Consider the following 18,375-nt stretch of genomic DNA (forward strand, 5'->3'; position numbering starts at 1 on the left):
GCCACTCTCTCACTTTGTCCCAGCTTACCCTTCCCCCTCCCCGTGTCCTCAAGTCCATTCTCTAGTACTACCAAACGTAAAACAGATAGCTAGCGGGAAGCAGCCGCATAGCACAGGGAGATCAGCTTGGTGCTTTGTGACCACCTAGAGGGGTGGGATAGGGAGGGTGGGAGAGAGGGGGATGTAAGAGGGAGGAGATATGGGGATATATGTATATGTATAACTGATTCACTTTGTTATACAGCAGAAACTAACACACCATTGTAGAGCAATTATACTCCAATAAAGATGTTAAAAAATATATATATGGAAAGGAGGCATGACTATTGCCAAAAAAAAGAAAAAAGTTCATGTTCACCTCAAATCCAGGTTCATCCTCTGCATCTACAGAGCATAACATCTTTTTTTTTTTTCTGCTTCAGCATTTCATGATTGACAGATTTAAAGAAACTATGGTGTAGATGTTAGACCAATAAAATCTGAGGGCCTGGTTAGCACAGCACCTTCAGGCCAGAATTTCCCTTGACCAGGGATGAGAGTAAGAAGCTGACATGACTCGACCCCATTCTGAGTGGTGTATGTGTGCGTGTGCATGTGTGCGCGTGCGTGTGTGCGCATGTGTGCACGTGTGCTTGTGTGTAGGAGGATTAAAAACAAACCAATTATACACACACCTTTGGCCAGTGGTACTCAAAGGTTTCAGAGGTTCGGAACTCACAGCGACACTCCCATTTTCCACAGAAGCCCACTCCCACACCCAGATACTGTCACGTACCCCCGGGGAAGAACCAGTCTGCGTGCTGGATGATGGGCTCGATGACCCCGACGATCTGCAGCGAGACTGTGGTCATCATCTCCGTGATGTTCCTGTGAGCACAGGACAGAGCGGGGCAGGGCGAGGTGAGCGGCCAAGGCAGGGAAGGGGCCCTGGACCAGAAGTCCGAGAGCAAGCATCCTCTCAGGAAGGACACTTCACCTTTCTGAACCTCTCTCCCCCTCTCCGGAATGCAGATACCCCAGAAGTCCTCCCTACAGGAGACGAGCAAGTAACATACTCAAAATCGCCAAGCATGAGGCACCTTTCGGTGTGAGGTATGATTCTCATAACTGCCGGGTTCATCCCCTTCCCAGCTCTGTTCTCCCTTTTGAGACAGCCCTCTGTCCCACAGATGCTGGGATGTGTGCTGTTCACAGGGGGCCAGGAAGAGCCTGCCGTGCCTAGTCTGACTCGGATGAGCTCAGAGAAGACCCTGACTGCAGGCCTAGCTCTGAGACTACCAACAGGAAAGATCTGAAGACTGCCGGGTCTCCTCCTGAGTCTAAAGAAGGAGCAGGCCAAGACAGACACATGACCTGACACATACATGAGGCTGGTGGATATCCGGGGCCCTGGCCATCCTGCCCAGGCCCCAGCAGCATCCTGCCCCCAACGTGACCCACACACCCCTTCCTCCCTGGACTCACCCTTCTGCTTGTGGCCACAGCAAGTTGGGTCCTAAGACAATTGCCATGTTACTGGGAGTCATCTTGTTGACATCTTGATATTCTGAGAGTTTGGATAAAAACTTGATCAAGTATCTGAAAGGAAGGGAGAAGGGCCAGGTTTAACAAGGGCTCAAAACCAGCCGTGGTCCCTCAGCATCGGGTGGAAACTTCTCTTACTGATAACAAGATTCATACATCCTACAATATAATCAAGACGTGTCACGCGTCAGGACACGAGAATGCTCCAACAACAGACGGACTCAGCTCTCCCTCAGCTGTCAACATTGGCTTCGACTAACCCTGGCCAGAAAAATTCTCCATCTTTCCTTTTGACCCACGGCACGATGACTGAAAGTCCTTCCTTCTTTTCAAACCTCTGTCACCTGTCACCCTCCCTGTGTGCGGAGGTGAGAAGCAGTTTGGTGGGGACATTTACATGCTAGGGGTGGCGTCCCCTGGGGTTAACCTCGGTGGGGCTCTGAGAGCCAATGAAGAAAAAGTTAAACCTAGACTTAGCATGTGGCCCAGCAATTCCACTCCTAGAGAAATATGTCCACACGCAAAGGTGGACACGAATGTTCCCAGCAGCATTATTCATCACAGCCAGAAAGGGGAGACCAGCCACATGTCCATTAAGGGATGAACAGATGAATCAAATGCAGTCCATACGGACAAGAGAATACTCTTCAGCCCCAATAAGGAATGAAATACTGACACGTGCTACCACACGGAGGAACCTCAGGAGCGTGATGCCAAGTGAAAGAAGCCAGACGTGGAGACCCCACGCTGAATGGTTCCATCTCTCTGAGGTGCCCAGCACAGGCAAACAGACACGGAACGTAGATGAGCGTTTGCCAAGGACTGGCTGGGCAGAAACGGGGAATGACTGCTACTGGGCACAGAGTTTCTCTTTGGGGTGATGAAAATGTTCTAAAATTAGACAGTGGTGATAGCTGCACAGCTCTGCAGATCTACGAAAAGCCCTTCGGTTGTATGCTTTAAAAGGGCACGATGGTATATGAGTTGTATTTCAATAAAGCTATTATTTAAAAAAAATCAGCAAGTGAGCTGTGCACAAATGAGGCATAAAAAGAGACCACAGCAAACCCGCCGGGCCACGCGGAGGCCCCGGCCTCTGTTACACGGGCGGCGGGTCCAGCCCCCTTCTGCCCGGACAACGGTGAAGTGGTTCCTTCAGGAACTGCTGACTTACCTCCTGCCCACGGAGCAGAAGGACCGCAGAGGCCCCTAAAGCTGCCAGTGGGCCCCCTCTCCCCACAGCCTCTCCCGCCACGTCATACCCTCCAAGCGGCCGCACACGCCTGGACCAGGACGTGGGACCTGAGCTGAGTCAACCCACAGGCTGGCCGGTGGCCTAGCAACACCTGCAGAGTCATACCCATCTGATTCTTGCTGTTGGGATTTTGTTTTTCAATTTTGGATACATAAATTGACCAAGTTAAGCATTTTAAAGTGTATAACTCAGTAGCGTTAAACACTTTCACACTGTGATGCAACCATCGCCACTACCCATCTCCAGAATTTTCCATCACCCCAAACTAAAACTCTGCACCCATTAAGTGACAGACCACCTGCTGCTTCACCCCCTCAAAGCCCCTGGCAACCACCATTCTACTTTCTGTCTCCATGAACTGACTGCTCTAGGTACCTCTTATGAGTAGAACTGTTCAGTATTTGTCCTTTTGTGTTTGGCTTCCCTCGGTTAGCGTAAAGCCTTCAAGGTTCATTCATGCTGTAGCAAGAATCAGAATGTCCTCCCTTTTGAAGGCTGGATATCGCATTGTATGTGTACTTTGTTTATGCATTTATCCATCACCGGACTTTCGGGCTGTTCCCACCTCTTGGCTATTGTGAATCACGCTGCCATTGACACAGGTGTACAAAATCAAGTCCCTACTTGCAAAATCTTTTGGGAATACATCCAGAAGTGGAATTGCTGGGCCGTACAGGAATTCTATGTGTAAGTCATGGAAAGTCGCTCCTGGGGTTTTTAACAGGAAAACAGAAATCATCAGGCAGATGGCAGCAGCAGCTGAAGCTGAAAATCTGCCTCTAAGGAAGTACCCAGGAGAGGGGCAGGGCCAGGGGCAATGCTGGCACAGACAACGGGATGAGGAAGCAGGAAGTGAAATCCTGGCAGTAGCAAGAAAAGGAAGAGACAGACTCGTGGGAAATTGCTGCTGAAAGGTGGAAACCACAGAATATTCTCCCGGCCTCTTCCTCCTGCAGCCTAGCTCCAGGACACACCTGCCAAGTCCAGCTCAGGGTCTGGTCAGCTTCTCCGCAGTGTCCACGGGCACCCATCTTTACAATAAACCCCCGATATCTGGAGACAGCCTGCATTCATCTTTGCTCCTTGCAAATCAAAGAACTTAACTGCATTAGCCAACAGCTGGCCAGGTAGCCTGCAAAGTCTCACCGTCCCTTTTAGTCTGTTTCCTCACGTGCAAAATGGTAATTCACAGCCTCCCAGGGCTGCCTGAGGTTGAAAAGAGATCCTGCATGTTAACCATGCTTTGGACACCATATAACACCATGCCTGCCAGTGACCATGCCTTTTGGCCCGGAAACACGTGTCTGAGGCTTAAATAACCTTGACCCAGTGTCTCCAGGGTCCACTCACCGGATGTTGTTGTAATTGGCCTTGGGCAATTTCTCACAAGCATTCCACAGAGCCTGGAGCCTCGTGTCCTGCTCCTGGATGCTGGGAAATTAACAGGAAAAGCCATTGGTTGAGCACGAATCGATGAAGTCCCACCGGGATTCATATTCACCAGCCATCGAAATATTTGAGAAAAAGGAACCAGCCGTTGTTAGTGATCATATCAGTAAACTATTATCATGCAAATGTTTGGTTCTTATTATTTCCCCCTCTAAGGTCTCTTTCTGTCTTGCCTGGGCTATTTGAACAAAACTTCCCCTACACAGGTCACATGGCCCAGGTGAATGGGTGCCGGGGCAGCAGGTGAGGGAGGAGGGCAGAGGCCAGACACCTGGCCTCTGGAGTGGGCGGGGCTGTGGTGTCATCAGGAGGGCGATTCTGTCACAGCAACAGGACACCAGAAACAGGTCAACCCCACTTTCACACCACAGTGGCAGCTGACTGGCCTGTTCCACGGGTATTAGTTAATGCACATTAAGTGTCTTGTCATCTGGCACATAATAGATGCTCAATAAACACCTTCTGAACAAGTAAATTACATGAACTCATACAGACATAAGGACATCTGACCCTTGAAGACATAACTCAGAGATGGATAATTTCCATGACCAAAGGATTCTCTACTCTACAAAAAGATTTGCTCTAAAGGTTTCTTTATTGATAAACCCTGTAAGGATTAAAAGAAATTACTTATAGGACTACATTTTTAAATTTACTTTTCATGAAAACCTACATCAAGGCTGACACGGTTAGGAAGGCCTTATGTTCAAAGAACCTTTTCTCGAGAAAAACTAAAAAGCAAATGCCAACAGGGAGGCCCAGCTCTGACCCCTTGACCCGGGGCCCAAGGCAGGGCAGTGGCCATCGCTGGGTCCCCAGAAGTCCTCCCTCCTATCCTGACCCAGGCAAGAAAATCTCCGTTTTCCACTCCTCAGCCCTTGAAAGGGCAGATTCTGCCAAGACCTTCCCTTCAATAAAAATCAGCACCCACGTACCGAGGGTCTCCCGTGTGTCAGGCAGTGTCCCAAGGGCTGGGAATCAGGATGCAATCAGAGGAGACCGTTGCCTCCCCCGCCCGGCCCCACCAGCCCAGCTCACAACCTAACCAGCTACACAAACACAGCCTCGAACCCGCAGATCAGTTCTCCACAGAGAAAGGACACAGGGGATGGGACGGATCCTGACTGCCAGCTGCTTGACGACTGGGTGCCAGGAAGACGGGCCCAAAGAGTCCGAAGGAGCCCACCAGGCAAAGGTTTCGGGGGAACGGTCGCGTGTGAGGGGATGGCCAGCACGAAGAGGGAGAAAGCCTGGGAGTGACGGGAGCCTCGGGCCTTCCTGCCGCCTCTGGTAGGCCTGGCTCAGCCTCTGGGCTGCTCCGTGCTTCCTGCATGGAAACGCTCAGCACACGTGACCAGACAAGTCCCAGGCCACCTCGCCTGGCAGATCCCTCACTACTGCTCCTGCTGTCTCCCGCCAGTCCCCGCCCCGACTCCTGGATGGCCCGGCCAGAGGCAGAGCTTCCCTGAAGGCCAATCCCCCGTGAGGGTGAGTGCGGCTCTCTGGTGAGATCCAACTTCACCAAAGGTCAATGGTTATCAACCCAGTAGCCTTGGGAGCTTTGAAACAAAGAGAATTACACCAGACTCTCTGAAAAGGAGGTCCGGGCATGGAACCTAGGTATCTTTTAAAGCTTCGCAGGGGACTGATGCACACAGAGGGTTGAAGGTGGCTGTCCTGGGCAAAATTACCTTCCTTAGAGACTGTGGCCTCGGGGTGGCCGCCACCACCACGCCCAGAATCTCCACGCACAACATGCATCTCCTCCAGGGGCAGAAAGAAGCCTTTGCTTTCCCTTGGTTCCAAGACCTGAGCTCTTCGAGGCATCCGCTCACCCCTATTTCCTTTGTAAATCATCGGGAACGGTCTCTCTCTGATCCCCAAGCACCCGGCCGCCCTCTCCTCCTCCAGCTTGGAGTCATCAAGACCACCCCCACATTCAGCAAATAAAAGGGGCAGCGTCCAACAAAAGATACGTCCTCACTCATCATCGTGCCCAGGACCCCCGTGTCATTCTAGAGAGGCCTGGAGTGCCGTTAAGCATGTGGGCTCCGGAGCCGGACTCCTTGGACTCACATCCTCGTCCTGTCACTTATCAGACGGCAAGTAACCTGCCACGAACACCTGCTCTGTGACGCGACTTTCTTATCTATAAAATAGGGAAGACAGCACAACCGCCTTCGTAGGGTTGTTGTGAAAATCAGATGAGTTAAAAGCATATAATGAGCTTAGAACGATGACAAGCCTCTAATAAACACGCAACAAATGGCATCACCTGTGATTATTAGTGTCCCCGTGGGCTCTAAAACTCACTTTCCACCATGAGATGTAGGAATTCCAGGCAGTCAGCCAGCCTTTTAAAATGCATCATCTCTATTCTACCTTGGATAAAAAACCAGAGGTGTGCACAGTAACCGGAGCGGGCTTTTTCTAGCTCTGCACACGCCAGCCTGGTTTCACTTCCAGGTCAGCTGGGTTCTCTTGCAGCCCCCGTTCTTACGGAAGCACATATGCACTCCAGCATCCTGTTGGAGCAGCTCGGCTGGCTGCTTTTCACTACTAAACCCCATGATCAGAGACCCCCAGGAGTCATCCTTTCATGGGCACCGAGCTCAGTCCTCCCATGAGATGTTCCTCTCCCTCCTGTATCTTTTTCTCCTGGACCATCTCCACCCTCATCTCTCCCAGCCTCTCTCTGGTGCCCGTTCTCCTGTGTCCTCCCTAGCCGTGTCCATTTACTCAGTAAACACTGATTCCTCCAAACAGTAGCATGTACTAAAGTCAGCTCTTACTGAGGGCCGAAGAAAATACATAATAAAATCCTAACCACGAATCAAGTGAGGAAGCAAGGAATCCCACGCTTCGGAGCTACACAGGTGACATGGCTGGGGCGACACCCGCTGAGCACCAGCCCCCCCGATCTCCATACCCCCACCTTCCCGACGCACGACCAGGGTCTGGGCCTCGTTCCTGCCACCTCCCTGCTGAGGCCCCCCCTCCAGGCTCACCTTCAGGAAAGTGGGGATGGTGTCCACTGCCCGGACATTGTATTTTGATATTAGTTGTTGTTAATATTTTTTACCTATTACAGATGAGGGTAAAGACCCCTGTCACCACTCCCTTGTCCTGCTCTTTTCTCCGGAAGGAATCATCCCCACCTGCCAGTGTGAGCCTTTCCAGAACCTTCTTTTATGCAGTTACACACTTATAGAGGCACTCCTAAAATTGTATCGTTTTGAGTGTGTTTTTTGTATTTCTTCTTTTTAAAACAACAGACTATCCTGTGGGTTCTTGGTAACTTTAGTTCACTCAAAATTAAATCTTCGTACCTCTACACGTGAGCAGGAATAGCTCTACCCGTTTTTCGCAGTGCCGCTGGGCATGTGAGAGTGTAGCTATACCGTATTTTATTCGGTCATTCCCTTCTGCTATTCAAGGTGACCGCATGACCAACACCCTGGTACACACTTCTCCGGGCACACGTACAAGCCTTTCTTTCCCCGTGACACATACCAAGAAAGGGATTCGCTGGATCCCAGGTGGCATGCTTTCACAATTTCCATAAAGACTCCCAAATAAACCACAACCCAGAAGACACCCCGAAACGTGCTGTACTCACTTAGAAGCCTGGATCCACTCATCGTAGAGCTCAAAAGTCATCAGAGGTTCTGGCAGCTCCCGGAGGTAAGATTTCAAAGCTCCTGGACATGAACACCATATGGTCCGTGAGCCACTGGGACACGGCAGAGACACATGCTACCAGCCAGCGCCATCACGGGGGCCACGTCTGGGGACGGTTCCCCGACCCACGTGACAAGGTCACACGGTGGCTGCCGCGTGACCGGATCCGAGGCTCTGGCGCGGCCGTGGGCCCTGGGCTGGTGACCACACGGGCCTCCCCCCTCATGTTTCCCACCCTCGCCCCTTCCCCTGGCACGTGGGGGATGGGAAGGCCTCCCTTCAAGGGCCACAGCCACCAGGGCTCAAGCGGGGTCCTGAGTGGACATGCCTGGAGCATGCTGGGAAGCCCGTGGCTCGAGTGGCCCCGACATGTGGCCGCACACCCTCCACGCCCACCCCTTCCCCGGAGCCCCCCCAGTAGCGAGGCCCACCTGCAATGGCGTGGGGATCTGCTGAGCACTCCTGCACGTCCACCACGCAGCAGTCCAGGGCAGCCTTCAGCTTCTTCAGCTTGGAGGCAGATGGGGCTACTCGGAAGAGGCCCTGCCGACAGGACAGGGGGTCACAGGGCAGCCTGAACCTCCAAGGCACAAAAGCAAAACGGACAGGCAGGGGTTTCCCCGGTGGCCCAGTGGTTAGGAATCCGCCTGCCAATGCAGGGCACACGGGTTCGAGCCCTGGTCCGGGAGGATCCCACATGCCGCAGAGCAGCTAAGCCCGTGCGCCATGGCTGCTGAGCCTGCGCTCTAGAGCCCGCGAGCCACAACTACTGAGCCCATGAGCCACAACTACTGAAGCCCACGCGCCTAGAGCCCGTGGTCCGCAACAGAGAGAAGCCACCACAATGAGAAGCCCACACACCACAACAAAGAGTAGCCCCCGCTCAACGCAAGTAGAGAAAGCCCGCGCGCAGCAACAAAGACCCAACGCAGCCAACTAATAAATAAATAAATTTAATTAATTAATTAAAAACCTGACAGGCAGTCTACCCACCCCGTTCCTCCATGATCAACTAGGTGTATCCTTCTCGTCACCGTTTATCAATATTGGAGCGGCAGGACCCAAGCCTCGCCCACAGCTGTGTCCCCAGCGCCTAGTACGGGGTGACCCAGCGTTCTGGTTCAGTACGCATTTGTTGGATAAATGAACCCTGGGCACTTTGACTTCCTGTTCTTGTGTATTTAAGATACATTTTGGAAAAACAAAAACACTAATTTGAAAAGATACATGCACTCCCATGTCCACAGCAGCGTTCTTTACAATTGCCAAGAAAGGGAAGCAAACTAAGCGTCCATCAACAGATGAACGGATAAAGAAGATGCGGTGTATATATACAACGGAATATTACTCAGCTGTAAAAAGGAATGAAACTGTGTCATTTGCAGCAACATAGATGGACTTGGAGGGTATTATGCTAAGTGAAATAAGCCAGACAGAGAAAGACAAATACTGTATGATATCACTTATATGTGGGATCTAAAAAATACAACAAACTAGTGAAGATAACAAAAAAGAAGCAGACTCAACACATACAGAGAACAAACTAGTAGTTACTAATGGGGAGGGCCAATATAGGCATAGAGGATTGAGAGGTACAAGCTATTAGGTATAAAATAAGCTACAAGGATATATTGTACAACACAGGGCATACAGCCCATATTTTATAAAGACTATAAATGGAGTATAACCTTTAAAAATTGTGGATCACTATATTGTATACATGTAATTTATATAATATTGTACAGCAACTATACTTCAATTTAAAAAAAAGGATATATTTTGGAGAAAACTTTGACTGAGACTTGGTCAGAGCTGGAGGTCTAGGAGGTGGATGCATGCACAAAGGTCTACAGTGTGTGTGTGCACACCTGTGTCTCTGTGTGTGTCCGTGTCTTTGTGTCTGTGTCTTTGTGTGTGTGTGTCTGTGTCTTTGTGTCTGTGTCTTTGGGTGTGTGTCTTTGTGTGTGTCTGTGTCTGTGTGTGTCTGTGTCTTTGTGTGTGTCTGTGTCTTTGTGTGTATCTGTGTCTTTGTGTGTCTGTGTCTGTGTCTTTGTGTGTCTGTTTCTTTGTGGCTGTGTCTCTGTGTGTGTCTGTGTCTTTGTGTGTCTGTCTTTGTGTCTGTCTTTTGTGTGTCTGTGTCTTTTGTGTGTCCGTGTCTTTGTGTGTGTGTGTCTGTGTCTTTGTGTGTGTGTCCGTGTCTTTGTGTCTGTGTCTTTGTGTGTGTGTCTGTGTCTTTGTGTGTCTATGTCTTTGTGTCTGTCTTTGTGTGTCTGTGTCTTTGTGTGTCCGTGTCTTTGTGTGTGTGTCTGTGTCTTTGTGTGTGTGTCTGTGTCTTTGTGTCTGTGTGTATGTGTGTCTGTGTCTGTGTGTGTGTCTGTTTCTTTGTGTCCTTGTGTGTGTGTCTCTGTGTGTGTCTGTGTCTTTGTGTGTGTGTGTGTCTGTGTCTTTGTGTCTGTGTCTGTGTATGTGTGTCTGTGTCTGTGTGTGTGTGTGTTTCTTTGTGTCCTTGTGTGTGTGTCTCTGTGTGTGTCTGTGTCTTTGCGTGTGTGTCCGTGGCTTTGTGTTTGTCTTTGTGTGTGTGTGTCTTTGCGTGTGTATATGTCTTTGTGTCCGTGTCTTTGTGTGTCTGTGTCTTTGCGTGTGTGTCCGTGGCTTTGTGTGTGTGTGTCTCTGTGTGTGTCTGTGTCTTTGCGTGTGTGTCCGTGGCTTTGTGTCTGTCTTTGTGTGTGTGTCTTTGTGTGTCCGTGTCTTTGTGTGTGTCTTTGTGTGTCCGTGTCTTTGTGTGTGTCTGTGTGTGTGTGTGTCTTTGCGTGTGTATATGTCTTTGTGTGTGTCTTTGTGTGTGTCTTTGCGTGTGTATGTGTCTTTGTGTGTGTCTTTGTGTGTGTCTTTGTGTGTGTCTTTGTGTGTCCGTGTCTTTGTGTGTGTGTGTGTCTTTGCGTGTGTGTCCGTGTCTTTGTGTCCGTGGCTTTGTGTGTGTCTTTGCGTGTGTATATGTCTTTGTGTCTGTGTGTGTGTCTGTGTCTTTGCGTGTGTGTCCGTGGCTTTGTGTCTTTGTGTGTGTGTGTCTTTGTGTGTCCGTGTCTTTGTGTGTCCGTGTCTTTGTGTGTGTCTTTGTGTGTGTGTGTGTGTCTTTGTATATGTCTGTGTGTCTGCGTATCTCAGGAGGCACAGGGCTACACCTTGAGGGACTCATCAAGGCCATGCCCTCGGGGGATGGGCAGACTGGGGGTGGTTACGAGGGAGCAACGCCTCTGCCTCCTGCAGCCCCTTCATGTTTTATTCTTAAAGTTACTTTCGAGTCATTGCCACCTCTTCCACGTGAACCGCTGCAAAAGTGAGCTACTGCCGTATAAAGGGAGAAGGAAGCCAGGGGCGTGTGGAAGGGGAGACACGAGCAGGTCAGAGTTGGAGGGGAGCCCCCAAGTCACAGGGAAGGTAGACGCGGGTGGAAGACCCATTGGTTCGTTTCACCTGCTCAGCTCCTGAATTCTATGATGCAGCCCAGACACTGAGACGCTGGCAGGATCCCCCTTGCTCCTTTAACTGTTTATGGCCACTCAGATTTCCAAGTTCCTTCAGAAGAAAACATGCCTCATCCGGAACACTGAGTTTTCTGCCTGCTAAGACTGCTAGCCCCCTTCTCAGGATAGGGTATGTCAGATAAATCGATGTCCAAAGCTCTATGGCATCCCCGTGAGGAAGCCTCATGAGCACGTTTAGACCAGTGCATACGTAAGGCTGCTGCAGCCCCAAAGCAGGCTGCACGTGCATGGAAGGTGCGGGCGAGACCCTCGTCAAGCCACGCCATGGCCCTGGGGGGGAGAGCAACCACACCCGGTGATGGGCGGAGTCAAAGCCAAGGCGGCAGAGTTTTCAAAGGGAAGCTTTTAGATTTCTGACGGTGTCACAGACGGCTGCTTCATGCAGTGACAAACACCGGGGGTGCAGGGGTGGGAGAGTTGTTAAAATAGCTCGTGAGTCCAGTTTTGGGGGCGTGAGAGGACAATCTGCATGGAAATGTTGAGGACATGGCAGAAAACTCAGGAGTGGAGCCCACAGGAGGACGAGAACCCCGAGTCCTCACTAAGGGCAGGCGAAGCTCTCAGAGAGGGTGAGAGCACCGCAGCAGAGATCAGAGTGAGCAGAGGGCAGGGCCGGGTGGTGCAGATTCCCCCCGCTGCTGCCCTGATGCTGCCGGCAGGGGTGGGGGGGACCCAGGAGTCCAGGGAAGAGCTGGTTTCAAGGACGACTATGTTAGCAACTTCACAGGCAGTGATGGCCAAGGCGGCTGAACTAAGTCATGGGAAGTAGCAGTGGGGATCCCTGGGGACCACTGAGCGCAGCTTCAGCCCAGTCGTGGGGGCAGAAGGGACCAAAAAAAGAAGAGGAGTGAGTGAGTGAGTGGTGGTGAGGATGCAGGAGCAACAGATGATGAGAGCTACTTCAAGAAACTGGGTAGCGCAAGCCACTACGGAGAACAGGATGGAGGTTCCTTAAAAAACTCAAAATAGAGTTGTCATGTGATCCAGCAATGCCAGTCCTGGGCACATATCCAAAGAAAACTCTAACTAACAAAGATACATGACCCCCTATGTTCATAGCACCACTATTCACAACAGCCAAGACATGGAAGCAACCTAAATGTCCATCAACAGATGCATGGATAAAGAAGATGTGGTCTATATATACAGTGGAATACTACTCAGCCATAAAAAAAGAATGAAACAATGCCCTTCGCAGCAACGTGGATGGACCTAGAGACTATCATTCTAAGCGAAGTAAGTCAGAGAAAGACAAATATCACAGGATATCACTTATATGTGGAATCTAAAAAAATGATACAAATGAACTTATTTACAAAACAGAAACAGACTCACAGACTTAGAAAACAAACTATGGTTACCAAAGAGGAACGGGGGTGGGGGAGGGATAAACTAGGAGTTGGGGATTAGCAGATACAAACTACAATACATAAAAGAGATAAACAACAAGGTCTACTGTATAGCACAGGGGACTATATTCAATATCCTGCAGTAAATCATAATGGAAAAGAATATGAAAAATATATATGGATAACTGAACTTTGCTGTACACTTGAAACTAACACAACATGGTATAAATCAATGATACTTCAATAAAAAATAAGTAAAATAAAAAATTTTAAAAAAGAAATTGGGTAGCATAAAACACAAAACCAAAGTGCAAGGGAAGGAACATGAGGCTGTGGTTGGATTGAGAGAAGAGATTTTTCTAGGCTTGGGGCAACCTGAGCCTACTTGTTATTAAAGAAGAGCTGAAGCAAAGCTGGAGGGTGGGGCGGACAACGCAAGTGAGAGTGAGGCCTGGTGAGAGGCGGAAAGGTCCGGAAATAGCAGGTGGGAGAGTCAGGAGACAACACGGGAGAAGTCGGAGGACCTGATCTTCCAGACCCTGTTCACACTGAGTCGGCATGTGAAGGCAGCAATAAATTCTTTTCACTTTTTTATAGAATAATACTGCACAGTTACATTTAGAAACGTTCCTTATCTTTCAGAGACACACACACTGAAGTCCTGCAGATGCAATGACAGAATGTCTGGGATAGGCTTCAAAACGTCCAGCCAGGGGCTGGGGCGGAAGGTGAAGGCAGAGATGGACCTGACTGACCATAAGGCAGATGATGAGGTGCAGTATCTTCTCTTGTCTTTCAGTTTTTCCATAATTACAAACAAATGATGGGGAAAGAATAAGCCAAGTTCACCTCCCTCCATGAAACCATCCCTCAGGGGCTGAAGAGACCTTATCATCTTTTCACTGATAATATACATGAAGATGCCTGGCACTTAAAATGGGGTAAAAAAACCATTTATTCCCATCCCTTCCTAATAGCTGAATCTAAAACACACCTGGCTTACAGGGGGCAGCAGACATACAGCTTCATCGTTCGTCAGCTTCCTCCCCTTCTGCCCACTCCCTCTCTGCCCCCCGGACCTAGTGATACTTAGAGTGCTTATTGACTGTTCTGAATGAATCAGGTTTATGTGACAGATGCTAGACTCCTCTCCCCTCATAAATTCATAAGCCCCCATCTCACTCTTTTATATTTTGCTCAGTAATAAATGCCCTAAATAAATACTGATTGGCTGACCAGATTAAAGGAAGATGGAGTAATGATTTTTAAATTGCCTGTATAAGAAGCCAAAGATGAGGTCTATCTCCCAGGAAAACATTTACACAACAAGAAAAACAAAAGTCACCAATGTCTCTTTACATGTGGCTCATACGAAATGCTTTCTAATGTCTGTATCAATCATATTTTCAGGATCTCTATAAAAAGGTTATGATCAAAAATGTTAAAAGGTCTATTTTTTCAATTAGAGAAAGAGGAGGTGGAGGATCAGAGGGGGAAGGAAGGGGAGGGGAGGAGGGGGGAGGGGAGGGGGAGGAGGGGGAGGGGAGGGGAGGGGGGAGGGGGAGGAGGGGAGGGGAGGGGGAGGGGAGGAGGGGAGGGGAGGGGGAGGGGGAGGGGGAGGAGGGAAGGGGGAAGGGAGGAGGGAAGGGGGAGGAGGGGGAGGGGGAGGGGAGGAGGGGGAGGAGGGGAGGGGGAGGAGGGGAGGGGGAGGGGAGGAGGGGAGGGGGAGGGGAGGAGGGGAGGGGGAGGAGGGGAGGGGAGGGGGAGGAGGGGAGGAGGGGGAGGGGAGGAGGGGGAGGGGAGGAGGGGGAGGAGGGGGAGGGGAGGAGGGGAGGGGAGGAGGGGAGGGGGAGGGGAGGAGGGGAGGGGAGCAGGGGAGGGGGAGGGGGAGGAGGGAAGGGGGAAGGGAGGAGGGAAGGGGGAGGAGGGGGAGGGGGAGGGGAGGAGGGGGAGGAGGGGAGGGGGAGGAGGGGAGGGGGAGGGGAGGAGGGGAGGGGGAGGGGAGGAGGGGAGGGGGAGGGGAGGAGGGGAGGGGGAGGAGGGGAGGAGGGGGAGGGGAGGAGGGGGAGGGGAGGAGGGGGAGGAGGGGGAGGGGGAGGAGGGGGAGGAGGGGGAGGGGAGGAGGGGGAGGGGGAGGAGGGGGAGGAGGGGGAGGAGGGGGAGGGGGAGGAGGGGGAGGAGGGGGAGGGGGAGGAGGGGGAGGAGGGGGAGGGGGAGGAGGGGGAGGGGGAGGAGGGGGAGGAGGGGGAGGGGGAGGAGGGGGAGGAGGGGGAGGGGGAGGAAAATGCCCCAACCAGGTTAAAAATGCAGAAAGAAGGGCGAGAGCGGGGCTGTAAGATCCTCAGGGCCAGTGGTATCATTTCCCGCAATCCACCACTGTCCCCAGAGAGCGAAGGCTCATGAGAGAAAGCAGGACTGGTTTCAGGAAGGGCAGCTGTACCACATCTTCATGGGTTTGGGTTTGTGGGGTTGGGCGAGGACGGTAACACAGAAGGAGACCCCAGAGGCTCCATCTCGCGGACGAGGAGACCTGCTCAAGGCAGAGCTCGGCTGTGCCCAGACCCACCTCCTCCTGCATCCCACACTCCAGCAGCATCGTCACACACGCCTCGATAGGGAAGGCAATCTCCCGGCCGCTGATCAGGAGGTGCTCCTCCAGGGGCTTCCCGAAGGAAGGTTTCTCCACCCAGGCCTCTGTCGGGGGGAGTGGAGCAAGAGAGGGGTCAGTGAAAGGGGTCAGTGGAGGTCACCCATGCGGGCATCTTCCCCTCCTCTGCTCACACAGATTCTCCTAAGTCTACCAAAGACACGGAGCCCAGCTGAGTCTCCATTCTTGGGGTTTTGGGGGATGATGGGGGGAGTGGGTGGAATGGAAGGCCAGCCCATGTGAGCAGAGCCGGTGGGCTTCCTGTCACCCACGCACCTCCACGCATGCCCATGCACACCCGACTCATCCCCGTGGGGCAGTGTGTGTGAGTGTGCTTGGCTTCACTGCCGCTGGGGCAAGGCACCTGCTAGGGGAGGTCCTGGGGCTCATCTAAACGTGGCACTGCTCGGGATGCAGCAGGTGAGCCAAGCACAGGGCACCAGGCTTCTCTGGGAAGCAGGCTCCCCAGCCTCCCCGGTCCCAGCAAGGTCTGCACTCACCCTGCTGTGCTTTTATCTGAGGCAACACGGCCTGCAGGAGCGTCAGCGACTTCCTGTGGTACTCGGCCTGCACTTCTATGAGCTGAGGAAACACAAGAGTGAGCATTACCCTTTGCTGAAGGGTGCAGCAATGGGAGCACAGGCTGCCACGCCATTGGGGTGCCCTGCTCTCTCCTCCATCCACCCGCGATGAGGGGCATGTGTCTCCTTAGCCTCTGCGGCAGGGAAGTGACCACACATGGAAGTCTGGAAAGCAGGGGAATCGGGGGGGAAGACAGGACACCCCAGAGCTGAGCCTGCCCTCACCGTCGCCCCACCTAGTGAGCACCCCGCCCCCAGTTCTCCCGGCAAAAGCACCGAAGAGGTGCAACCATGAAGGACTATAAATGGAGAACACATTCAGAAATCCGTGTGCCTGTGAGATGGCGCTAAGTGCCACGAGCCTCTATGTATCTTGATTTCTGCCAGAACAGTTCAAGATATAACTGGTCGGAAGACACGTGCTTGCTCCACAATCCTCTTCAAGTGTCTCGGGAGGTAAAACTGCTTTGGTTATCGTGATGCAGGCCAAAGAGCAAAGTCCTTCAAGATGTTCTAGTTTGCCCATCTCACTACTAAAAAAGCTGCTGAAATGGTGATAAGAGCAGAGGAAAACCTGTGAACAACAGTCACTTCATTTATTTTCTGAATCTCTACCTCCTCCTCCTCCAAAAAAAATTGCGCATGTGTGAGGGAAAAGGTGGGAGTCACTCTGCTGAGAAGTCTGGTGTGAAGAGTAGCTTCTGTGATCCCCAAGGAAGACGAAAAGGGAATTTTTAAAAAATCAGAATGTTGCAATAAATGGTACCCAAATGGCAATGAGGTAAGCTAATAATGCTTGGAATGTCAACAATGTCATTCGTTTCAGAAACTCTAAAATGAAATATTATCTTCGCAAATAAAACTGATGGAATATACTTGAAAATTACTGTGCGCGGGCTTTCTCCAGTCGCGGCGAGCGGGGGCTACTCTTCGTTGTGGTGCGTGGGCTTCTCATTGCGGTGGCTTCTCTTGTTGCGGAGCACGGGCTCTAGGCACATGGGCTTCAGTAGTTGTGGCTCGCAGGCTCTAGAGCGCAGGCTCAGCAGTTGCAGCTCAAGGGCTTAGTCGCTCCACGGCATGTGGGATCTTCCCGGACCAGGGCTCGAACCTGTGTCCCCCGCATTAGCAGGCGATTCTTAACCACTGCGCCACCAGGGGAGCCCAATCCCACTATTTTAAAACAAACTTTCCAAGTTGGAAGAAGTGCCTATCAGCTCTCTCTCAGGGCAGAAGAAACTCTGGCCTTCTCAGCCGCTGATGCCCACGCAGGGAGAGTGCTGGCCGCCCACAGCTCTGCCCCACACGCATCAACACATATAAACTTCTCGGAATTCCTCCTCCTCTTTCTTCCCTTTACCTTCCCTCCTTTTCTGTTACTTCCTTGACCATAAAGAGATGCTTTGAGATTTGAGTTGCATTCCCAACTTTAAAAGCAGGTGAGCTTAACTGGATTTTTCATTTGTATTTTTTCTTCTCAAGTTTTTTTTTTTTTTTTTCCCCAGTTGCTTTGTATTTTCCCTGGTAAACAGACAGGGTCCTAATTATTTGGACCCGATCATTCAAGTACGGATGACTCAGACCCTGTTTCTCTACTCTCTAAATCTGCTCTCACAGATGAAAGACAGGCAAACAGGCCGTATCAATCCTCGTTTACCTACTTGCCACCGTCTTGGGCAAAAATCTAGATTAAAAAATGAATACGCGCCAGGTGGGGTTTTCTTCTTCTTCTTCCCAAGTTCCTTACTGATGATAGATTCGGGTTTCTCAACCTTGGCTCTGCTGACATTCTGAGTCTGGATTATCCTCTGTTGTGAGAGTCGTCCTGTGTATTGCAGGATATTTAGCAACAAATTTGACCTCCACCTCCTGGATGCCTGGAACACCTCCCCTCAATGGTGACAGCCACAAATGTCTCTAGACATGGCCAAACCTCTGCTGGCAGAGGAAACAGAATCACCCCTGGTTGAGAACCACTGCCATAGATCCCTGAGTTGCAGTCATCTTCATGGATGAAGCTGAATTTTATTCTTGGACTTTTGGAGAAATCCATACAAGGAGAACTAGAAGGCAGGATTTATTCACAGATAGAACAGCCAAAGCCCCATCCGTTCTCAGGACGTGCTCGATCTAGGGGTCCTCGGTTCGAGGCCGACGTTCCTCCCTGTCCGCACCGTGATGCCTGTAAACAGACTCCAAGCAGCCTCACCTTTCTGGAAACTTACCATCTGAAAGTAGTTTGCATAGTCAATTTCTTTGGCCACAAAACTGTACATGTCAGCCGACAGCTGGTCCTGTAGGGGGGAAAACACAAGATAGAGAGTGGGTCATGCAGGAGTCTAAGCAT

General features: G+C 51.2%; 1 protein-coding gene across 3 annotated transcripts in view; it reads right to left on the bottom strand.

Moving 5' to 3' along the window:
- The window catches only part of ARHGAP44 (Rho GTPase activating protein 44), a gene marked incomplete at its 5' end in the record, with an annotated part of 142,179 nt that overhangs the window by 17,691 nt on the left and 106,113 nt on the right, over nucleotides 1-18,375 (bottom strand). For all 3 annotated transcript variants that reach the window (XM_082679208.1, XM_082679207.1, XM_082679206.1), the window contains 8 exons: nucleotides 776-867; nucleotides 1,465-1,578; nucleotides 4,130-4,210; nucleotides 7,848-7,929; nucleotides 8,341-8,452; nucleotides 15,370-15,497; nucleotides 15,951-16,032; nucleotides 18,254-18,322. In XM_082679208.1, coding sequence (XP_082535334.1) covers nucleotides 776-867; nucleotides 1,465-1,578; nucleotides 4,130-4,210; nucleotides 7,848-7,929; nucleotides 8,341-8,452; nucleotides 15,370-15,497; nucleotides 15,951-16,032; nucleotides 18,254-18,322 — 760 coding nt within the window. The remainder of the gene's footprint in view (nucleotides 1-775; nucleotides 868-1,464; nucleotides 1,579-4,129; nucleotides 4,211-7,847; nucleotides 7,930-8,340; nucleotides 8,453-15,369; nucleotides 15,498-15,950; nucleotides 16,033-18,253; nucleotides 18,323-18,375) is intronic.

This window comes from Grampus griseus (assembly GCF_964374135.1).
Source record: "Grampus griseus genome assembly, chromosome: 20".
NCBI classification, from domain to species: domain Eukaryota; kingdom Metazoa; phylum Chordata; class Mammalia; order Artiodactyla; family Delphinidae; genus Grampus; species Grampus griseus.